At 38.4% G+C, this 22,100-nt stretch overlaps 1 protein-coding gene across 10 annotated transcripts in view; it reads left to right on the forward strand.

The window, feature by feature from the left end:
• Positions 1–22,100, forward strand: part of RBFOX1 (RNA binding fox-1 homolog 1) — a 1,190,001-nt gene that overhangs the window by 1,051,189 nt on the left and 116,712 nt on the right. For 8 of the 10 annotated variants that reach the window (XM_054391093.1, XM_054391094.1, XM_054391098.1 and 5 more), the window contains one exon: positions 5,481–5,723. In XM_054391093.1, the coding sequence (XP_054247068.1) occupies positions 5,481–5,723 (243 nt within the window). Of the gene's footprint in view, positions 1–1,259; positions 1,293–5,480; positions 5,724–22,100 lie in introns of those variants that run through there. The other 2 variants (XM_054391097.1, XM_054391103.1) reach the window with 2 other exon arrangements.

Raw genomic sequence — 22,100 nt, forward strand, 5'->3', positions numbered from 1 at the left:
TCATTAATTGAGGAGCACCAGCAACAGATCTGGAAGAATTAGACTGCATTTAAAGAAATAGAGCATATTTCAATTGGAATATGAGCTCAGTGATGAATAGATGGCTGTTTATCTGCTCTCCTGCCCACCCCTTAGAAATTGAGTATTTGTAAGAATAATTCCCATGTTCAGTGTCTGCCCTGTCACTGAGTTCTAGTGTCTGTCGGAAGTCCATAACAGTGGCAATAAATGTGCTGTATGTATCTTCTTAGGTTGTTTTATGTTTGTTTTTCTGTTGGTTTGGTTTTGGATTGTGGTTTGGGTTTTTTTTTTTTTTGGGGGGGGGGGGTTGGTTTAGTTTTGTTTGTGGGTTTTTTGTTTTGGTTTTGTTTGTTTTTTATGGTGATTTGTTCTTGGGTTTCTGTTGTTGGCTTTTTTTTTTTCTTTCCTGTGTGACTTAATTCAAAGTTTAATAATTTTAAAACTACCTCCAGATAATCTAGGAGAGCTTCTTTAATAGTGAAGCATTAAGTTGCTTAAAGTGCCTCACACAACTCAACCTTGGAAGCATTTCTGAAATATTTGCCCGACTAAGCAAGAGGGATGTCATGAAATGAAACAAAAAAGAAAACGACGTTTCATTTGTATTGAGGGATAAAGTACGTTTAATCTAACCCAGGCTACTTCAGTATTGATAGTTTACTTGTGGAGTTCAGCAGTTTTAAAATAGAAGTCTTATTGGTATTAACTCCAGCACATGTAGGATGAGAATGGGACAGAAGTGCAGATGTTGCTCTCTGTCTGAGCAAGCCAAAAGCCAAAGCTCTGGCAGTCGGAGCTGGGGGGTGGGGAGGGAGGTCGTGGCTTTGAATACAGCCCTCTTAATATTAAACAAAAAATGTTCATCTTAAATAGTAGCATTTCTAATGTTTTTTAAACAGCCATTAATGTGGTCAAGCTGTGTTTTTTTTTTTTTCTTCTGTGTGCAATCATCTGCTCAGTGGTGCACTCTATAACTAGGAGAGAAGGAAGCAGAGGAGTGGCCTGCTGTGATTGATGGGGCGAGGCCCGGCAAACTAAGAGTCCCATCTGGATTAGGTTTTGGGAGCAGTCAGATGTTGAGAGGGAGGTCAGTAAGCCTTGCATTAGCTCCCCCTCCTTCAACACCCCTATCATCCACACTCATGCACACGTTCCATTGCTCACACGCCCCCATCCATAATTGATGCTTGCTTTGGGCAGATGCTGTATGGCCTGGGACTACAGCAGCTGCTAAGTTTATGGAGGATAAAGGGAGCAGGATGGTACAGCAGGTATTTTCACTTTTATTTTCACTCAAAAATCTTGATTTTAGTCAAGCCAGGCATTTCTTTTAACCAGCTGACCCACTGCATGCAAGACTTCTGATCCATGCTTTGTTGCTTAAGCCTGAAGGAGGGCAAAGGACTGTGGTGATTGTGTATCTCTGCTGTGCTTGATAAATCTAACAGAGCCGTTCTTGTAACCAGCAGGTTTAGAGCGTAATGTTGCATTTGTCTTTTTTGTTTCTGTGCCCTGAGGATATGATGCAGTTTGGCTCATTTAACTACAGTACAAGAGGCTTTCTCTAAATGTGAAATATCTCTTGCCAAAGAAGCAAAATGCACCAAACAGAAAATAGAGTAAAACAAACAATAAACTATTAGTTAGACTTTCAAACGCAGGCAGGCAGAAAGGTTTTCATTGAACACGTTCTGGTGCTGCAAATGTGTTTTTAAAAAGGAATGTTGCATAAGTAATGTTGTCTGTGCTCTGTCTTTTGTGTACAAACATAACAAGCTTGCTTTATTATGTTTTGACACTTTTCATGCATTTCTTAATAACGAAATCCTTTCAGAGCAGAAGATGCTGAAAAGGCATGTTGAGATCTGAGATACTAGGAGCATTTTAAATTCTAAGCTTTTCTTCAAATGCAGCAATATATGTGGAATAGGAGCATGTTCACTTACCTACCAGAATGCTTGCTTTTTTTTTTTTTTCCCCTTTGGAGTTCAACATTCAACCAGAAAGCAATAAATTTGATTTTATACACTGCCACGTAAAGCGTATTTTTCAGCTGAAATGTGGTTTTCATTAAAACTCAGGCCAGAACATTTAGCAGAGCCTGACTGTCTGCCATTCTTTGTTCTTCTTTCTCTTGCCAACAACTACTTTATTAAAAACCATGCACAAAGTGAGCATTAAGGGGTCATTTAATCTTAAAAGATACTTGGAACTGAGTCTTAAGGGACAACTTCAGTTCAGCCTCTCATGCCTAGGTTGTATTAAGTGGTGTCTGTGTACTGTCAGTTGCAGTTTCAAGTTTAATACCCAAGTTCATGGGCTAATTTAAGATCAATATTTCCTGTTGCTTTTAGGGCCATTTCATATTTTCAACTTAATGTATTAGCTCTATTATTTCCTTTATTCATTTTAGTTCACTGTACTTGAAAGAGCACAATAAAGGGGCATTTTTAGGTCCCATTAAAAGAATTTTTTACTCTTTACGTAGTCAGATATATTTGAATAGATTTTAGTCTGAGAAATTCAATCAACCACATGTATATACAAATGTCTTAGGGGACACTACGGTGTTCTTGATATAAATACATAATCTAAACATTAAACTATTGGTTTGATAGCTGTGTAAGTAGTAAAGAACATCCTTATACGTACACACACACACTACCTTACAGTACTGTGCTGAATTAATTGTGACTCGTTCATACTCATTTTAAAGGTTAGGACAGGATATAGTAGACACTGATTTTAAAATGTTAAATTTAGCATTTTAAACTTATGGCCTACACTGTGCCAGGATAATTTCTTTAGTGTTCCCTACCTCAACCACTTTAAGGAATGCACCATGCCTGGGCTGAAAATCTTGTAGGCAGTTTTCCACTATAAGCATGGTGGGGGGTTCGTTTATTTGTTTATGGCAAGGCTTTCAATCCCTCAATATGTAGAAGTTTTATATTTATATATATATATATGTGTGTGTGTGTATATAAAAACCCAGACAAACAAACTCCTGACTCTTTGTTTGCCTCTTAAGGGGAGTCTCAGTTATGAATAAGTCATCCAGACATCAGCAGTCTAGTGAAGGAGGCAGAAGCAGCTCAGCAATATGAAGGTGCTGGAATTGCCAGTGTGCTTTGTCATTTTGTGATAAATCTAAAAAGCAAATCATTTGGAGTTGCTGGTAAAATAATGTAGAAGTTCAACCCTCTTAATTAAATATTAGCTGTAATTAGCACTAAGTGTGAATGCTTCGAATATTAATTAGGGTCTCATGGAACTGCTGTCAACGTTAATGAGAAACTGTGGGGGTCTCAGCAACATCTGGTTTAGGAGTGAAGGTGGTATGAAAACCTTTAGATCAAATGCACCTGGACATTAGCCTGTGGTCCCTTTGTTGCCATTATTGTTCTTTTTTAACAGCTGCTGACTCTAATGCCATGTTTAGCATCTGACATGAAGGAATAGTTTCAAGACCAACAGTAACCAGCTACTGTGTTTCTAAGCCCAGCACAGTAAAAATGCTTTTGTATGGGCAGAAGTTGGATTTGTTCTTTCTTCTTACTTGCTGAAGTCCTTCCTGAAACAGATGATTAAAAAATTTAAGATAATCTGTTTCCCCTATAAGGTTGACAAACACCTCCTTAAAATTAATAAACATCTCTGGTGTAGTCTAGTCATTACTGAGCTTTATTTCATCTGGATTTTCTTTTTTTTTTAATAGTGAAAACATTAGGTAAAAGAAATGAGAAAGAGACCTTGCCATTTTAATGTAAGAGGCTATAAGTATATATTTATAGGAGTTCTTAACCTCCACTGAAATTTAGACAGGACAAGTTTCAGTGCAGCGTTACCCTTGGAATGATTATACATAAACACAAATGAAACTTACTGACTTGACCCTGTGAAGTACATAAATGTCACTGTTTTCCTTTTAAAGATGGTTGAATGAAGCAATGTAAACAACTTGCTCAAGGCCATACTCTAAAATAGTATCAAAGATGGGATTAAGATTATGGAGAGCTTGATTGCTGATATAAAGTTCTAATCTTTTAGGACACAATGCCTTTTACAAGGAATTTAATTTTCCCTTCTAAGCCTGTCATGTACCCATGTTTATTCCTGTAATGGGATTTTGTAAATTCTTGTAAGATCTTGAGTTTAGGACTAGCTCAGGTCAAAGAACTGATGCATAGATTAGTTGAAATTGGCTGAAAATGTCCTTAAGTACAAAGAATGTCTTTCATTCTTTGAAATTAAAAGAAATAAGAAAATTAAGGACTGATGAGTACAAATAAGCAAAGTCCCTACAACAAACCTGTACAGGTACATGAATGTAATTCGTTGGGTGAATGACAGTGTTTTAAAGATAAAGCAAATAGCTCAAATACTCATTTTTACATTACTTGATATTTAGAGGAATAATTTTATCTTGTAAATCATCTCATCTGCATTTGGGATAGTCTCTGTATTAGTGGCCTTGAATGCACCATGTTTTGGGCATCTTTTGTATAGGTTCTGAGAGGTTGTCCTCTCTATATGTCCTCCTCTAGAATTAGTACTATTTGGCATAAGCAGAGCATTTAGTGAGGCATCTCTAAGTGGTAAATTGACATGCTCAACGATGCTTTTTTCTGTCAAACATAAAGGTGAATCTGTCTATGAAGAGATGAGAGCATTTGTTTCTGAATGTATAACTTCTTGTAATATGGAAGGGAAGTACTTTTGCCTTCACATTTAAAGCCTTTAAAGTTCTTACAATTATTTCTTTGGACAGCCTACACCGTATACTTTTTCTGTTAAGATTTTGAACTAATGCATTTTTTGATTCAGAGATTTATTATTTTGATTTTATGTATTTTATTTATTTGTTCATTTTGCATTTGTGGCCTGCAGCTGCTCACTACTGTGTACCTAAAAGTATTTCTGAATGTCTCATAGAGTATGATTTCAGCTAAGTATTTTCAGTCTTCAGTTATGTAAGCAATGCACCCCCAACTCCTGCTCTGTGTGTAGATTGTATATGTTGTGTTCTGGAAATGGTATGTCAGAAAGCCCACAGCCTTTGAGCCAAACCTTGTCAGACCTCTGGGCTGGCAATTGTTCTCAGTAGCCTTGGAAGTAAACTGAGTTTTGTCCCTCTTCATTGAGTTGAGGCAGTGGTTCTGGGAGATTACACTAGCTTTTCCCAGTTAAGGAATAGTCTGTGGTTATCCAGAGAACAGCAGATTTGTCTAATGATATTAAGATTTAGTAAGATTAGCAACATGTATTTAATTCAGGTAAGATTATTTTTTTTCTCCTTAAGAAACAATCATTGTGCCGTTTTCAGGCCAGCAATCCTAACAGAATACTGTCATCACCTTCTGTGTTACATGGGCAGGATCATGGCTTATTTTATCTCACACCACATTTATTCTTCCTTTTTTTCTTTTTTTTTTTTTTCTCTCCTTTGATTTTCACAGGGTAATCAGGAAGCTACAGCACCTCCTGACACAATGGCACAGCCTTATGCCTCAGCCCAGTTCGCTCCACCTCAGAATGGTATCCCTGCAGAATACACAGCCCCACATCCTCATCCAGCTCCAGACTACACAGGCCAAACCACTGTTCCAGAGCACACGTTAAACATGTACCCTCCTGCTCAGACACACTCCGAACAGAGTGCAGCTGACACAAATGCACAAACTGTCTCCGGCACAGCCACAGTAAGTCAAGGCTACACCTCTTTTAAAGCAGTATGGTTCCAGTTATGTGTGTATTTATTGACTGTCATTTTTCTTACCTTACACTTAATAGTTTCACACTTAATTTGTGTTAGGCTTACTCACCGTTTCAAGGTTGAACATCTTGTCAGTTAATCGTTGAACTTGGAGACTATAATTTTGCTGCTTTTGGAGTGTCTTAGTAAGTGTGGGAGCTTTGTAGAAAATATTGTTTATTTTCTTTACAATGAGAGTGGTAAAATACTAGAGCAGGCTGCCCAGGGATGTGGCTGAGGCCCCATCTCTGGAGACACTGAAGATCAGATTCAATGTGGCCCTGGGCAGTCTGATCTAATTGGAGGTATCCCTGCTGACTGCAGGATTTTTGGGCAAGATGACCTTTGAGAGTGCCTTCCAACCCAATGCAATCTGTGGATCTGTGGATCTGTGTAAAATGGTTAATAGCAGGCCCATGAATCATACAATGAACTTTGACCAAGTCCAGTGTGGAAAAACATTTTAAGAAAGTGTTTGTAAGCATTCATTGGGGGTGGGGGTGGGAATCAAACCAAACAAAAAAAAAAAAAAAACCCACCCAAACCAACCAAACAAAAGAACCCCAAACAAACAAAAACCCCCAAAACTCACTAAACCATAAGAACCCCTAACCAGACTAATTTTGTTTGGTTTAGTGATCTCTGTGTTTTTGATATTTATAAGTAGCTGTTCATCAAAACGTTTGTTGAATGATAGTGTACGAAAATTACTTGTGGAGCTGTGTGACTGAGTATTGAGAAGAGCATGTCTGTAATTCAGAGCTTGCTTGTGCAGCCCTTTCCAAAGGTGTGTGTGGATCTGTGCTCACCAGAGCAGCAATGATAGACTGTTCTATTTAATTTATATATGAAGTCCTGAAATGTCATGAATTATGCAAGAGTCTCCTCGGATGGCTCTACCTTGTAATTTAAGCTACAAATTTCACACGTTGATAGCTGAGTGCTTTTGTCTTAATTCTAGATGGGGACCCGATATATCCGGTACCAACAGCTGGCATCCACCTGTGTTACACGTGTAGGATCTAGCACAGAGCAGGCAGCATACTGCAAGTGGAGCATTCACTCGACACAGCTTTGCTATCTGTCCTCAGCCTTGCTGCTGCCATGCTCCATATCTCATTTTATCTGTCCATCCTCCCCTGGCATGTACCCAACCTGAAAAGTTTCCATGCATTAGGACAAGAGAAAAGGGAAAACATCTTCCCTTAAATGAGTCGTTCTGAAGATTTATGTTTATTGCCATGCCACTCTTTTCTTTTTTTTTTTTTTTTTTTTTTTTTCAGTATGGGTATAAAGAAGAAAGAAAAGCAATGGCAAATGCACAGGAGAATATTCCTTGATATTCTCATGGGGACATCGTTGTGGATTAATTACGCAATTGTGTGAATTTTTTTTTTTTAACTTGGTAACTTTTTATTACCCTAGTTGACCCTTTGCACTAGTAGTGGAAGAAAGTTTAAGAGTATCCTATTTGCTTAATATTTCATAGTATTCTCTGCAGCTCTACAGTGTGCCTTCTTAATTCATCTCTTCACAGAGTTCTCTTTCTCCTCCTTTCCAGCTTTTAAAATTTTCTTTCATAATAGTTTTTGGTTCTTGTCAAACTTGTGTCATAGTCCATTGGCAGTGGCTTTCTGCAAGGGCCCTAAGCCGAAGAGATACTCTGTAGGAGACTGGGTATAGACTAACAGTATATTCTTCCCTACTCTTCTTGTTATAGTTCACTCTTTTTCTTTCTCTTTTGTCCACTGCTGTACACTGAGCAGTCCACTGTGCTGCCCAGCTCAGCCTTTTGGTCTTTTCAATCCGTTGGTCTTTTTGCTGTTCAGTTCTGAAGTAAAGGACTGTCAGTGCTGAACTCAATGGGCAACACCTGTCAATGCCAGTGTGACAGCAGCTCAGCCCCCTCAGCATTTTCTGCTTCCTTTTCATTTAGTGTGGTTCCTTGCCCCTTTTTGATTTTTCGGTTTGAAGAAGTGTTAGTCTCTATCAGAAAAGTCAGGTTTGTGTTTTTCCAACACTTTCCATGGCAAAAGCTGATGAAAAGAAGTAAGTTGGATTGTCTGCAATGCACTTATCTTCTTGAAGCACTCTGTTCAATCCCAACTCTTGCAAATCCAATGATTCCCTTCAAAGTTTCTGCTTCTGATATACTAATAGGCTTTATTGTTACTTGGCTTTGAATCCTTTGCTATCTGCTTCTCGCTCTTCCTTTTTGCCTTCCCAATGTCCAACTTACATTTTGCCTGTCGTACCCTTTTTCCCTTCTGGTTCTACTTGGAGTGAATTTCCATGGTCTGAAGGCTCACACTTCCATTCTGGTAACCTTTTGCATTTGGGGTGTGTAGTGTAGTTATTTGCTCTTTTTATTATGGATCCTTTTCCTGCCACCTTGTTTCTTTTCTTGCAGATGAAGGTATATAACTGTTTGAAGTAGCTCCCATGCTGTTTGCTAAGAATTAGATTTCCTTACTTATGACTTCAGGGTGTTTTTGAGAAAGTTTTTGTTTTGTTTTGTAAAGATTGTTTTTGATGGTTTGTTTTGTTTTTTTCTCTCTCTAAATTGCAATGTTATATTGAAAGCTGTGGATACTGTTCCTCCTGGAGATCAATACCTTGAAAATACAAGTTTACAAGAAGTGTATCTCTATGGCTCTACATTGTTCAAAGTAGCCTTGATATTTAACATATTAACTCACCTACTAGTTTTACAAATTTGCAGTCCAATATTGTGTGCACAATTTAATTATGGGAACCTAGATCTAAAATCTCGTTTGTTGTGTCTCATTGGAATTGCACTTAGCACACTGTAGAGACATTATAAATAGGTATATGCAAATGGGTCCCAGGGAGATTTGACACGGGCTTTGCAATGTTATGAGGGGCTGTGTGTCTCTCTATAGGTATAATAATACAAGTTTTTATTATGAAATACAGCTTCAGTAGCACTGTGTCAACATTGTAACTACAAGTGGTCTTTATTGTGGGAGGGGAAAAAAAAAATTCTTTCCATTTCCTGCTAGCTTTCTGAATAGTTGGTTTCCAGTCTTAAAGAATTTGAAATGGAATTGATGTGGGGACATGGTGGGACAATTGTTCTGTGGGTTTCAATAGTTTTACATAGTTTCCTGTCAGTACGCTGTGTTACCTGCATTTAAAAGAATATTCCCTTGATCATTTGTTCACAAAAAGAACACTGTTGTGATTAATGTAGGTAAAACAAACATGGAGGCAAGACCAATTTTGGTATTTTCTTAATTCAGTTACATGTTTATGTACATATCAAGCTGGATATACCACTGCAAAAGGATCTTACCATTTTGATATATGTGAAGCTAGTAAACTTCAGAGCAGTTACCAAATTTGTAGAGCTACTACTAGAAGTGACTTACCCTCATCCGTGCAGGACTTAATCCATGCTGAAGAACTGTGTCCCAGTTTCTTTTCGTCTAATGTGACTTAAACCCAAATAAAGATATAAATAATTAAAATTACAACATTCCATTTAACTTCTCTTGAATCCTTTACTTGCAACACAGAGTGTGATCCTGGCCCAGCAGTAACCACTGTCAGTGTCCCCATTTGCTGCAAAGTGAACAAAATTGCAATCATCCATCTTATTACAGGTTTGTAGTTTTGTGCATGGTAGAGTGCTATTAATGTAGAAAGTCTGTGGACTTGATTTCCTTATGATTTCCTATAGGCTGCAGTAGAGGTTTCCTGTGTTTTCTTTGGTAATTCAGAGCCTTTCAAAATGGTGTAAAGTATTAGCAGGCCAAAAGGACTGCTTGAAACTGACTTTGAGTTGGTATGGCATGTTACTGAATACAGCCTTACAGACTGTAGCATTTTCCAAATGCAATGAAAGCAGAAGGCTCCGATCAGAAGCAAATGTTTGCTTTTCTTTGATTAAAGCATTTTGTTGAGAGCTTTATAGGAAGGGATCCTTTTTTTTCTTCCTTTTGGATCTCCTTTTTTATGACAAACTATTGCAGAAACTCTTCCATACCTTGACTTACTCCAGGGAGCACACATGTCTGCATATAATGCTCCAAGTGGCTGTTGTCATTTGTAGCACTGACTTTCTGTGGACTTGTTACTGGCTTGGGTATATGCTTCTCTTTTCATTTAATTCCAAAGTTCTTTTTAGTGAAAGAAAAGGACATCTTCTTGCTTGTTTTTTGCTTGAATTAACTAACAAGCACTTTGGAAGTTGCAATTAGGGAGAGCAGAATGTTCTGATATTGTTAAGTTGTTTTTTTTTCTGCATGTTATGCTTAACTAAATCAAATACAATTTAACGGACATTCATTTAGCAGTGAAGATGTGGGATTAGAAATGCTCTTGTGCTTCCAAAATGTGTATTTCCCAGTGAACTTTTTGAAATCTATTATTTGGATAAAGTAGTGCATTTTGTTTCGGTAAGCATTGGACATAAGAGATTATTAAATTGTACATCTAGGGAATGCTAACTTCGAATTTTGATGCTATGAGAAAGGAGAAAATGTACAGAATGAAAGGGAAGTAAATGCTTAAAGACAGGATGATTTAGTTGAAGTATAAAATCATCTGTAGGCAATAAAATACTGTCAGAAGTTACTTTGAGTCTTCTCTGAATAGTATGGTTTTCATCTTTTTGGATCAATATGTTTATTTAACTTTAATCAAGGAAGTAGTCCATCTGAGTATATGCATAATCAATACTCATCCTGCACTCAGTTATTTAAGTGCTGGTAGACTCGGAGCTGCATAGCATCAAACATGCTTTTAGTCATTAACAAAAATAGTAAATTGCCTCTTTCAAGAAGGATGGATCAATGATAAGTGTGTTACAAAGTTCTGGTAAAGTAACATCGGATTTTGCAGTGTGATTTTTGAATGCTATGTTAAATAGTTGCATGTTTTAAAGCTTCTTTAGGTAAGACATTTGATTATTTCATGCAATAGGAACTCCCTGTTTACCTGTACATAGCTATAGATACAGCCTATTTATTGGACATAAATATTTCCAGGAGTACCACTTGTTCAGTTTGCATCTATAATTTTTATGCACAACTTCTGATGATGTCCATGGGACATGAATACGTAAATAAAAAGGGCGTTAACTGGACATGTGCAAGAAAGCAAGTAGCAGTAAAGTGAATGTTGTTTCTCTAGGCTTTCCTGTTCTAAGTGTGTTATACTGATAATGGAAGTAAGTATCATGGTGTGGTGAAAACTGAGTTTGTAGTAATGCTCTGTGTTTTATGGATATGTGTGTATATATCAAGTACTCTGCTCTAAATGTAGTTCTGCTTCTGCATTAGAGAAAACTCAAGATCATTGTGCAGTCTTTCTGCCTTGGACTGTGACTCCACCAGATTTCACTGGCTGGAGAGCCTTGATAAGTTGTGTGCATGGCTAGGAGTCCTCCAAGGAGCACACGGTCTATGTGGAGCAGTGATTTCTGGCTAAGGTGGTTCTGAATCAATACCCAGCATGGCTTTAGGGGCTGCATGCTGCTCAAGTCCTGTAAGACATGTGGAGGTGTGGGCTCTCTGTGAGCACTGAAGATGATGAGATATTTTTCGTGTAACTTCGCTGTTACGACTAAATTGCAGCTTGGTTGCTAGCAAAATTCCTCCTGTAGCATCCATTGAACTGGATGGTCTCCTGTGTGAAAATAATGGGTATATTAGATACTGGGTATATTAGATACTGCAACTTGCAGTTGCCCTGCTTTACCTTGAAATTTTGTCTATTCTTTGCTTTAATTGTTTATAAGGTAGATGGTTCCTTTTCTTGGTGTTAACTATGCCCAGGTCTGTGCATTCTTTAGGCCTGTGCAGAGACCATCTCTTCATCTAAGGGTTTGAGAAGGCTGAGTGATACTCTGGGCTGAGACATTATTCGCATTGTTGAACTTGGTTGTTTTGGGGAAGAAAAAGATGCACAACCTTTGCTGCCTTTTTTTTTTTCTAATGATTTATTTTATTTTGATACTGATTTCTCCATTTTGCTTCTTAATTTGGGCAAGAAAACTGATAGTATCAAGAACTTCAAGTGGTTTATTGCATTGTCTGTGCCTGCAGGTTGGTAGACTGTTACAACACTTCTCTGCAGCATATTTGTGTTTTTTCTTAGCTCTTTTTCTTCCTCTGTTCTTCATGTAAGCTACTGGTATGAGTGATTTTTTTTTTTTTTTATTCCCCCCCAACCTTTTTTTTTTTTTTTTTTTTTTTTTACCCCTTTTTCTCCCTAATGCTTCTCTCCTATTATTTTATTCCTGGCCTTTGTACCTCTTGGAAGTGTGGGTATGATACATTACCTGTTTCAAGAGGTTCTGTTCTACATTAAGCAATGGGCTGCATCCTGCTTGGTATAGAGGTGCCTATCAGCTGTTACAACAGTGTGTCATTGAAGCAGAAAAGTTTAGAAGAAAGTTCACTGTAACCTGCTGGTTCATCATGTAACAGTGGTTGTGCTTGCAAGACTTGAGGTATCACAGTATCACAGTATATCAGAGGTTGGAAGGGACCTCAAGAGATCATCAGGTCCAACCCCCCTGCCAGAGCAGGATCACTTAGGGTTGTCCACACAGGAATGCATCCAGGTGGGGTTGAAAAGCCTCCAGAGAAGGAGACTCCATAACCCCCCTGGGCAGCCTGTTCCAGGACTCTGTCAGCCTCACTGTAAAGAAGTTTCTCCTCATGTTTGAGGTGAAATCTTCTCTGTTCTAGTTTGAACCCATTGTGCCTTGTCTTATCACTGTGAACCACTGAAAAGAGCCTGGCCCCTTCCATGTGACACCCACCCCTCAGATATTTATACACATTGATCAGATCCCCTCTCAGTCTTCTTGAGACTAAATAGCCCCAGGGCTCTCAGTCTCTCTTCATAGGGGAGGTGCTCAAGTCCCCTAATCATCCTCATGGCTCTCTGTGAGATTCTCTCCAGCAGGTCTCTGTCTCTCTTGAACTGGGGAGCCCAAAACTGGACACAGTACTCCAGGTGTGGTCTCACCAGGGCAGAGTAGAGAGGTAGAAGAACTTCCCTCAACCTGCTGGACACACCCTTCCTGATACATCTCAAGATCCCATTGGCTCTCTTGGCCACAGGAGCACATTGTTGTTCAATGGTAAATTTCCTATTAAGTCCAATACCTGAAAGGAGCATACGGGAAAGCTGGAGAGGGATTTCTCATAAGGGTGTCTAGTGACAGGGCTAGGGGCAATGGTTTTAAGCTGGAAGAGAGTACATTTAGACTGGATCTTAGGAAGAAGAGATTCAGCATGAGGATGGTGAGACTCTGGAATAAATTGCCCAGAGTGGTTGTGGATGGCCCATCCCTGGAGGTGCTGAAGGCCAGACTGGATGAGGCTTTGAGCAACCAAGTGTAGTTGAGAGGTGTCCCTGTCCATGACAGGGAGGTTGGAGTAAATGACCTCTAAGGTCCCTTCCAACTTAAGCCATTCTATGAAGTCCAGCATTCTGAGTTTATGAATAGTCATTCTCAGTGCTGCTGAGCTAAGCTAGTCTTATATTTGTCTCTGTATATTTTGATCTTCCTAGTAGGTTTTGGTACTGTACCTGGAATGCAGGATCTGGAATTGCCTCAAAAGTGACTAGCTTGCTTGTGTGTGTAGTTCTGTCTGGAAAGCATGCAGAGCAGAACGCCAGTGCAGATAACCATGTCAATGGTTTCTCTACATGGTGCCAGTCAGGATTGTGGTCTCCCTGCAGAGGAGCTGGGAACTTTTCACCAGGAAGAGGCTCTCTTGCAAGTCAGATTTCCCCCACGGATACTTTTTGTTTCAAACTGCCATCACTGACCCAGTTTTTGTTCCATTTCAATTCCATATTTTTGACTATAGATCTTTGCCACCAGTATGCTAGATACTTGATAATACTCTGGCAATTGGTACAGCAGTGTTTGTTCATCTAAGTCATACCCTGCTGGTGTAGGCTATTGTATCAGCATGGTATGCTATTTCATTTATACTACCTATTATATTTGGTCCCAACTGCTGCTTGAAGAAAATATTTCAAAAGAGCTTATTTCAAGACCCTGAGTGCTTTAGAGCTGCAGAAGCAAGCAACCTGGTCTAGCTCCTACTTTATAGTGAAGAGATCAAAACTGACATCCCAAATAGATAACATAGTGCTGTGATGGTTTGGTGAGGCACGGTAATGACTTGTGTTCATGGGCATTATTCCTTCTAAGAGGCTTCCTTGCTGAGAGCCCTGCGTGTGAACTTTGTAACTATGCCCCTTGTGTGTTGCTTTGCTTATGCTGAGGAGAGGCAGGAACATATTGCTCACTTTAGCAGCTGTGTGTGTCAATGCATGCTCTAAATAGATTCTGCTCAAGGATACACAGAACCTTAAGCCCACTGTTTTCTATGATGCTGTTTATAAACTGCCTCTTGGTATACTTAGTATACTACTTTTTTTTTTTTTTTCTTCCCTGTATTGCTGAACTTACTTGGGCTTTTCTCCTGGATGTTACTTGCCATTCTGTGACAGAATATCCAGTGTAAGGAGAGCAGCCTTTGCACTACCAGCTAACTGTCCCTGCACACCTATCAGCAGGGCTTGTGGTGTTCTGAGACCTCAGTAACTGACCCTTGTGATTTAGGTATCACCTCAATTTTGTTCCTTTTGGTTCTCATAACACGAAAGATTTGCAGGTGTGATACTGCAACTTACAAAAATCCTTGTTATGGTTTTTAAATTTTTGTTGTTCTTGTTTGGATATTGCAATTTTAACTTCCTGTCATAATAAAACTGAAGCTTCTTCCCCAAAACAAAAAAAAAAAAACAAAACAAAACCAAATGTACCCAAAGACTGAGAGCAATTATGCTCTGTCATCTCTGGTCATGTTTGCTCAAATAAATTAGCCAAGGACTGTTGAGTACCCCTCTGAATGTCCAGTGCAGGGCAGACTAACAACTTTTAGATCACTTGAGCAGGTAATTCTGCTCTAAGGCAGATACAAAGCACAAACCATTTCAGAGGTCTTTTCAATCACCAACCAGAGATTTAGTCATATTACTCCAGCTTGAAAAGTTTCTTCAGAAAGCACTGCCAATTAATTTCTGAACTGCTAAGTTTAATTAAATAATTTGAACAATTTAAGATTTTCTTCCTTCTTGTCCCTGAAGGAGTTAACAATATTGGATTTTTGAGTTTTCTTGTACTTAGTAGTGTCTCTTGAGCTCTTCACCATACAAGTTCGTTGACATGTTACATTATTGACTTTCTCTTCTGTCTTTGCAGTTTAAGTAGCTGTGGCATCCAAATGTGTCAGCTGCACTTCAGGTTCTGATTCATTGAGAGAAAAAAAGCATTTGCTACACATTTTGCTGAATAAACTAAGCATAAATTTCCAAGGAGTTCTTGGTATGATGAAATAGCTAATTACAACTTACTTTGTATTTGACCTTCTGCATCTTTGCTTCACATTGTAAAATGGTAATTAAAATCGATCCTTGCAAGGGGGATTTTTTGGGTGAAAATTAGCTCTCATTTTCACTAAATACATAAGTGGCTGTTCTAGGTTAGGTAAGACTAATGGTGTTTTCCATTCTCTTGTAATTGGCATGCAAATGATAGTTAATGGTTTGCAACTTTATCAGAAGTTGTCGATTCCTCTCTGCACTAACTCTTTGTAATTGCAATATAAACTTGGATGTCGCCTGGAGGAGGCAATGGCACAAGGAGAATATTTCTGTGGCTTCTTGGTTAGCCAGCAACATCCTTAGATCCTTGCTTACAAGAAAGTGGCTCTCTATTAGAGTGGTCAGAATGGTCAGGTAGCACAGGTAGTTCGTAGTATGAGGATCATTTGGGCAGGCTTTCTCTGCTCTTCTTCATTTGATCCTAAGGATGAATTTCTGTGATATCTTTGCCCAGGGTTACACAAGAGCTAAACTTACCTTCCTTTATGACTACACTGGGGTCTCAGCTAAGGATGGCTTAGTGTCTTATTGTCCCCCAACTCTGAATTTTTTTTCATTATTTGTTTTTTCACATCCTGTTTGTACCCTCAAGTTTCCATTCCTCTGCCACATACTCTCTTCAGCTTTCCCACACACCCACCTACCTACCCACAGAATTAGAACAATACTCATTACTTACCACTTCTCCCTACTTTTTCTCCTACCGAGGGTCAGTCTGAAGGAGTGTCATGATTCAAACGTTTAATTTTGCTGCCCATCAGTAGCAGAAAGACAGTAGCAAGGCACATCAGTCTGTTGTGGCTTAACCTTAACCTTCAAGCATGTGAATCCATCTGTAAGTTTGAAGCTACTTTATACTCTACCAGTGATGTGACAGGGTGAAGTGCACATCACAGGCAGGAGTAGACAGAGGACAATTTTCTTACTAACTAGATATGCATTGAGGAAAAGGTTAGAACATCTTCTTTCCAAAGTTGACCACAGAAGGAATTTGAGCATGTCTTCCTCCATTTGGGCTTTATGTGGTATGCAGAAACATTTGGGGGATTCATTTCAATTACACAGGTCTAGATATTAAATGGCTAATGATTTTTTAATTGATTGTAGAAATAGGTAGAAATCCTAGAGAAAAGATAAGTAACAGAGCAACCTGATTTTGTTCTCTCTTGAATTAATCCTGCGTACGTATGGCAATTTCTTCATGCAAGTGTGACATGGAAGCAGTAATCTTCACATCAAGATGTGTGCTGCAATTTGAGGAAGATCAGAATAGTGTGGGGATTTTCTTCTATCAAGATAAGAATGCAGCTGGGAGGCCACTAGGCTATAGGAGATGGACTTTGGTTATGAAAGCATTCATACCTTTGAACTGTAAACTGCAGGTAACTTCTGCAAGTAACTGAAGTTTCAAACTATTAATGGGACCTAAGGTAACTGCTTTAGCAAATCTGAATTTCTTAATATATAATTTTCTGCTTTCAATAAGAACAACACTGTTTAAAGAGTTTCTTATTATTCTTATTGTTACACATTTCTGGTTTCTATTAAAACAAAAATGCTTTAAGAGATATTTATAACATATATTAGCATACATGCAAAGATCAGTATTTTTATTTTAAAAATTAAGACATTCTTAAAACTAAATTTACTTTCTGTCATAGGTTTTGTTCCCAGTTAAGACAGTTTATACTTTACAGTTGCATCTTACTTTAAAGTGTCTAGCTACTGTGTACACATTTGCTAATTAATTTATTAAAATATACATTAACAGTGGAATGACTATATCAAAATGCTACAAAACCAGCTACTACTGATTTAAATGTAGCATGGAGACAATATGTAATTTCAGAAAGGAATATATGGTTGATGTGAAGAACAAACACAAATTTTCTGGTATTTCTGTATCTGGATTGCTGCCTCATGCCGATTCTAAATGCTTTTACAGGTGGTTTCCCATGCAGTTGTGTGGCAGTATCAGCATATCATAGAATGATTTGGGTTGGAAGGGACCTTAAAAATCATCTATCTCCTTTTTTGATTTAGAAAAGTCTCTCAAAATCTTTCTAAGAGAAACCCCCTGGGCCATTTACTACTCTTGCTTAAAGGGCTTTCTGCATTTGGTTTTCCAGCAGAGGTATCTTTAAATCTCACCCCCTGAAACAGTTGCATCTCTGGGAACAGCCTCTGAACTGCAGTCAGTCTTACCCCAGTGTACAAATTCAGAGCTGCCCGTTTAAAACCCATCTCCCAGTGACAGGAGAATGTGTAAGTGCCGCTGAGGTCCTTCCCAGCCACATCAATTGGTTTTGTAAAAATGCTTGTGTGCAAGACCGCCCGGTTGGCAGCTTCTCATCAGCCTCTGCTGTGAGGTCTAATAATGCCTCCAGAGAACATGAAACTCCTTGTTGATGGAACAGAGGAATACAAGGTTGTTTACCATGGAGGACGTCTCAATCCTTATCCATCGATTGACTGCGCATTCTGTAATATGTCTGGAGTGCCTCCTGCTTTCCTTATGCCCTGAAAAGTAAGAACAGAGGGTATCTCAATGTGCTTCTTTGCTTTGGATTTTAATTGAAATGCTTTTCTTTTATTCTCTGATTTATAAAAGAAAAAAGGCAACAGAATGCCTTCTGATTCAATCAAAAGACAAGAAAGAATCATAACAATCATCAACCTTTTTCTGTGTCTGTGGGGTTTTGTTGCTGTTATAAAAAGTGCATCAAAAGATGTCAGCTATTTAATTTAATAAGGATTCCCACAAGCTCCAGCTGTTCCACAAGAGTATCTAAATATTTGATTTGAAAACAATATGTATACCAACACTGCAACATGCTGCAGGCATGAGCACCCAGCTCTGCAGAAGGCTAAGTCTGGCTGGGCTAACTAGTGTTTGCAGGTGAAGCTGCTATAAGGTTAGCTTCAGTTGTTAAAAGGTCTTGTGGGTTATATAATGTGAAAGATAAGAGATATCCACAAAACAATGGAAACTATGTAAAGTGGCTAATTTCAAGTTATAACAATGCTAGGACACCTGATTTTGCATCTCATAATGATGGGATACATTTTTTAATATCTTCATACTACAAAAAATGCTGGTTTATTGCTGCCCTTACATAAGAGATTAAGAAAGGAGATTTACTGCCAAAAACAGCAAAAAATGTCAGTTTACTTAAAATATTTCAAAGTATTAATCATAACATGAAATTATAATAAAAATAAATTCTCTAACTTTTCACTTACATGGAGGAAAAGTTAAGAGTTTAGGCCAGAGCAGTTTGCTTTTAACTTGTGCATTTGCTTGCAAATGTAGCCATTCTGTTGCCATTTTGCTCAGATGCCTTATTCTTTTGGTTTTAGGAGTATTAGTATTAGGAATAATTTGGTTGCACTGAGAAATGTGATTTCTTGTGGGCATATTCCCTCCCCATCATTTACTGCATCATTTTCAAGGACAGCAGATGTAAAGGACAGCAAATGTAAAGAAAGGGATGCTGAGTTTCACCTCTGAAAATTTCTATTTCCTTGTTCTGTTACATAAACTCTTCATTCTTTCTGGAGCAGGAAGAGATTTGTGGTTTATATATCCATGTTCCTTTTTAAATCTTTTTCAATGCAGAATATATTCTAGTGTTGCCAGTGTGTTTGGGGGGGGGGGGGGGGGGAAATAGTGGACAACATTAAAAAGTAAAGGATATAAAAGAGAAATAAAAATGCGATAAAAAGGTAGAGTTTAAGAAACTGAAAAAACTTTTGTCGTAATCCCTTAAAGTGATGAGCTTAAAAAATACATTACAATTAGTGGGGGATTTTAGGAAGCTTGCTTAAATTCCTTGAAGAAGACCATGTCCAACCATTCTCACATTCTACCAAGTCTGATGCTAAACCATGTCCCTCAGCACCACATCTGTGTGTCTTGTAAACATCTCCAGGGGTGGGGATTCAACCACCTCCCTGGGGGAACTTTAATCAATCAGAATTTTCTTTTTGATTTACCAAATCAAAAGCTTAGCAACTGTAGGAGCGAACATGTTTGTAAGGTAGACGTTGAATCATTTCTACTGCAAAAACATTGACAGGCATGAGAGGCTGATACCATAGGCCAGTTAATTTGCACCATGGTACACAGTACTTCTGCAATGAAATGTGGTTTGGACCTCAGAGATAAGTCTTGCAAGCCCTTAACTGAAAAGGTTGTGTGCTGGTGTTCATAATAATCAGATAGGTATCGGTTTCCGAAACAGATACCTGTGTAGTGGGGTCCTGAGTTGATGTAGAACTGCTGGCTGGTTGTGTTTGAATACTTCTCTTATAAGCTAAGCTGATGGGTGACATTTTGAGCTGTATACATCAATTGAGACATCAACCTTGTGCTGTACTGTCAATACCTGCTGATATGCACAAAGATCTCAAATACTGGCAATGATTAGTGCTATTTAAAGTCTTGCTTGGCACGTAAACTTTATCATACACTTGTCCTGGTAAAGCTTTAGAACACTGCAGGTGTCACTCATTGTAAAACTGCTGAAGTGCTGTGCTGAAGTGCACATACAGAATGGCAGTGTGTGAACTTGTAAAGTGGCTCATGCATGCAATAAAAGCACTTTCACACTAGCATTAAAAGTTGCTGTTGGCTTCTTCCTGTCTCCAGCAAGCATTTCCAATTTTAGAACTGCTGTCCTCTCGTTTTTGAGCTAGGTTCCCTCTTTCCTTTTTTCCCCCACTGAGTTGAAAGTGTTGCAGACCCATTCTTTTTATCTCTCTATTCTCTCTCCAAAGAAACTTGCAGCCATTTCCCATGTTACTTCTCTTTTAGCATGTGCAGCAACTTTCCAAGGATTCTCATGGTTTTTATAGAAAAAATATGTTCAAAGGTACCAACGTCTGAACCACTGATTCTCTTCTGTGCTATTTAATGGAAAGAGCCAAAGCTTTTCTCTTTTTATTATTTTATCTTTTTTTCAAAATAGGTATGGGTAGAGTGTTTTTTATTGTGGTTTGGTTTTGTTTATTTATTTGTTTTGAGGTAGGGCTTTTTTGTTGGTGAGTGGTTGTTTTTTGGTTTGGTTTCCTTGGTGGTGTCTTGTTGTTATTTGGTTGGTTGGTTGCTTTTTTCACAAATGCATACTTGCTGGCTGCCAAATTTACTTTATCCCAGGCTCCCATGTGTCTGCCTTAGCCTAATGCATCTCATTTTCCTGCCTGGAACTTTTATACAGATGCAGTTTGAGGACTTGGGATATTAATATAGGGTTTTTCAAAGCCTGAATAGCCTGTTACATGCTTAGAAATGCAGCATACATCTAGCACTGTGTGCTAGATGGTATAGGGAATGTTAATAATCCTAACTACATGTGTGCAAATCTTGTCTGTAGTGAAAAGAAGTAATTTTGTATGTCACATTTCTGACATGTGGCATCTAGTCATGTATGCCCTGGCCATCCACTGTATAACATCCACTGTAAAAAATTTCCTTTTACTATCATCAGCTGTTTAATATCTCTATAGACAATCTTTTCAGGTAATAAACTGAATGTAGTCTCAATATCTCCAATTTCTTTAACCTAAGTACTCATAATGTATTGGCCCAAATTTGAGTAGCTTTCTAATCAATAGAATTATTGCTTTGACCTGCTTAGTTGACATCTATCAGTTACTGATCATTTAGACCTGGTAAGTTTAGAACCATCTAGCTAACATATTTTCTTTTTATTATTTTGATGGCTGCTGTCTTTATTTTGATTGAACTTACTGTGCCCTATGCTTTTAACTCTTTTTTTTCTTCAGTGGGAAGAAGGAGAGTTCATATTGCTAAGTATTCAAGTTTTGTGTTTTTGTCTATCTATATATTTTCTTCCCTGGAGAATGGTACTTTGTCTTTATTCAAATAAAAGGAGACTTTTTGATAAGATTGGTGAAAATAATATCTTGGTGCATGCTTAGGCCAATTACATCACCAAGATAAAGTGTTTTGAGTGCTATGAGGAATTAACCAGAGGGATTTTTTTGTTCTTTTTTCTTTGTTTACTTCCCTCTTCTCTTTGTAGCCATAAATTCACTGTCCACTCTTCTGTAAAGGGAGAGTGGGAAACACAAAATATCTGAGGCTGATGTTAATGCTGCAGGAGCATAACATGGGGGTTCAGTGTTGCACTGTACAAGCTTGTTGGTGCTGATGAATTACCTTGTCACAGAGATGTAACCAATGTTAGGAAATCTTACTGTAGGTTTTTTTCCCTCATAGAGATGTCACAGTGACTGAGGAGGATGTATCACATGCTGTGTTACTGCCTTAGGACCAGAATGTGTTGTCTGCTGTGGTGCAGCTGAGGGACTAAGGGGTTTATATTTCTAGCAGCCTGTCAGGGCACGAGGCAGACTATTGGTGTGTTCCAGGGCTGCTCTAGTCTGCTCATGAATGAAAGGTTGCTCTTCTCTGTTTTCAATATAAACTTTCTGACATTTTACCAGGTGATGATTGCTTGGATGAGGGAAGTGGAATTACATTTCCTACCACTCTTGTGGGTCGCACAAAGCAATTTGAGATAGAGAGCATAGAGGCTTGTGACTTTCATTGATAGAGATATTTCTTCATATTCAAGAGTTGTTTAGATTTGGAAGTGGACTGTATGACTGAGCTATTTCTGAATGTTATGCTACTGCCTGAATACAACGTGATTCTTTCTTTCTTGTTGAGTTTAGAGGGTGATCCCTTTCCAAGAACACCAGAAAACATTGTGACCATTTGGGAGATTTTGCTGAATTACAATTACTGTTTTTCTACTTTGGCAGAGGAGGAACTAAGTTACAAGTAGTTTAAATAACCTGCTGGAGGCAAGTCTGGGGGAAAATAGATTGGAGAAGCTGGCTGTCCTGAGCTCAC

The sequence above is a fragment of the Indicator indicator genome, chromosome 22 (assembly GCF_027791375.1).
Source record: "Indicator indicator isolate 239-I01 chromosome 22, UM_Iind_1.1, whole genome shotgun sequence".
NCBI lineage: Eukaryota > Metazoa > Chordata > Aves > Piciformes > Indicatoridae > Indicator > Indicator indicator.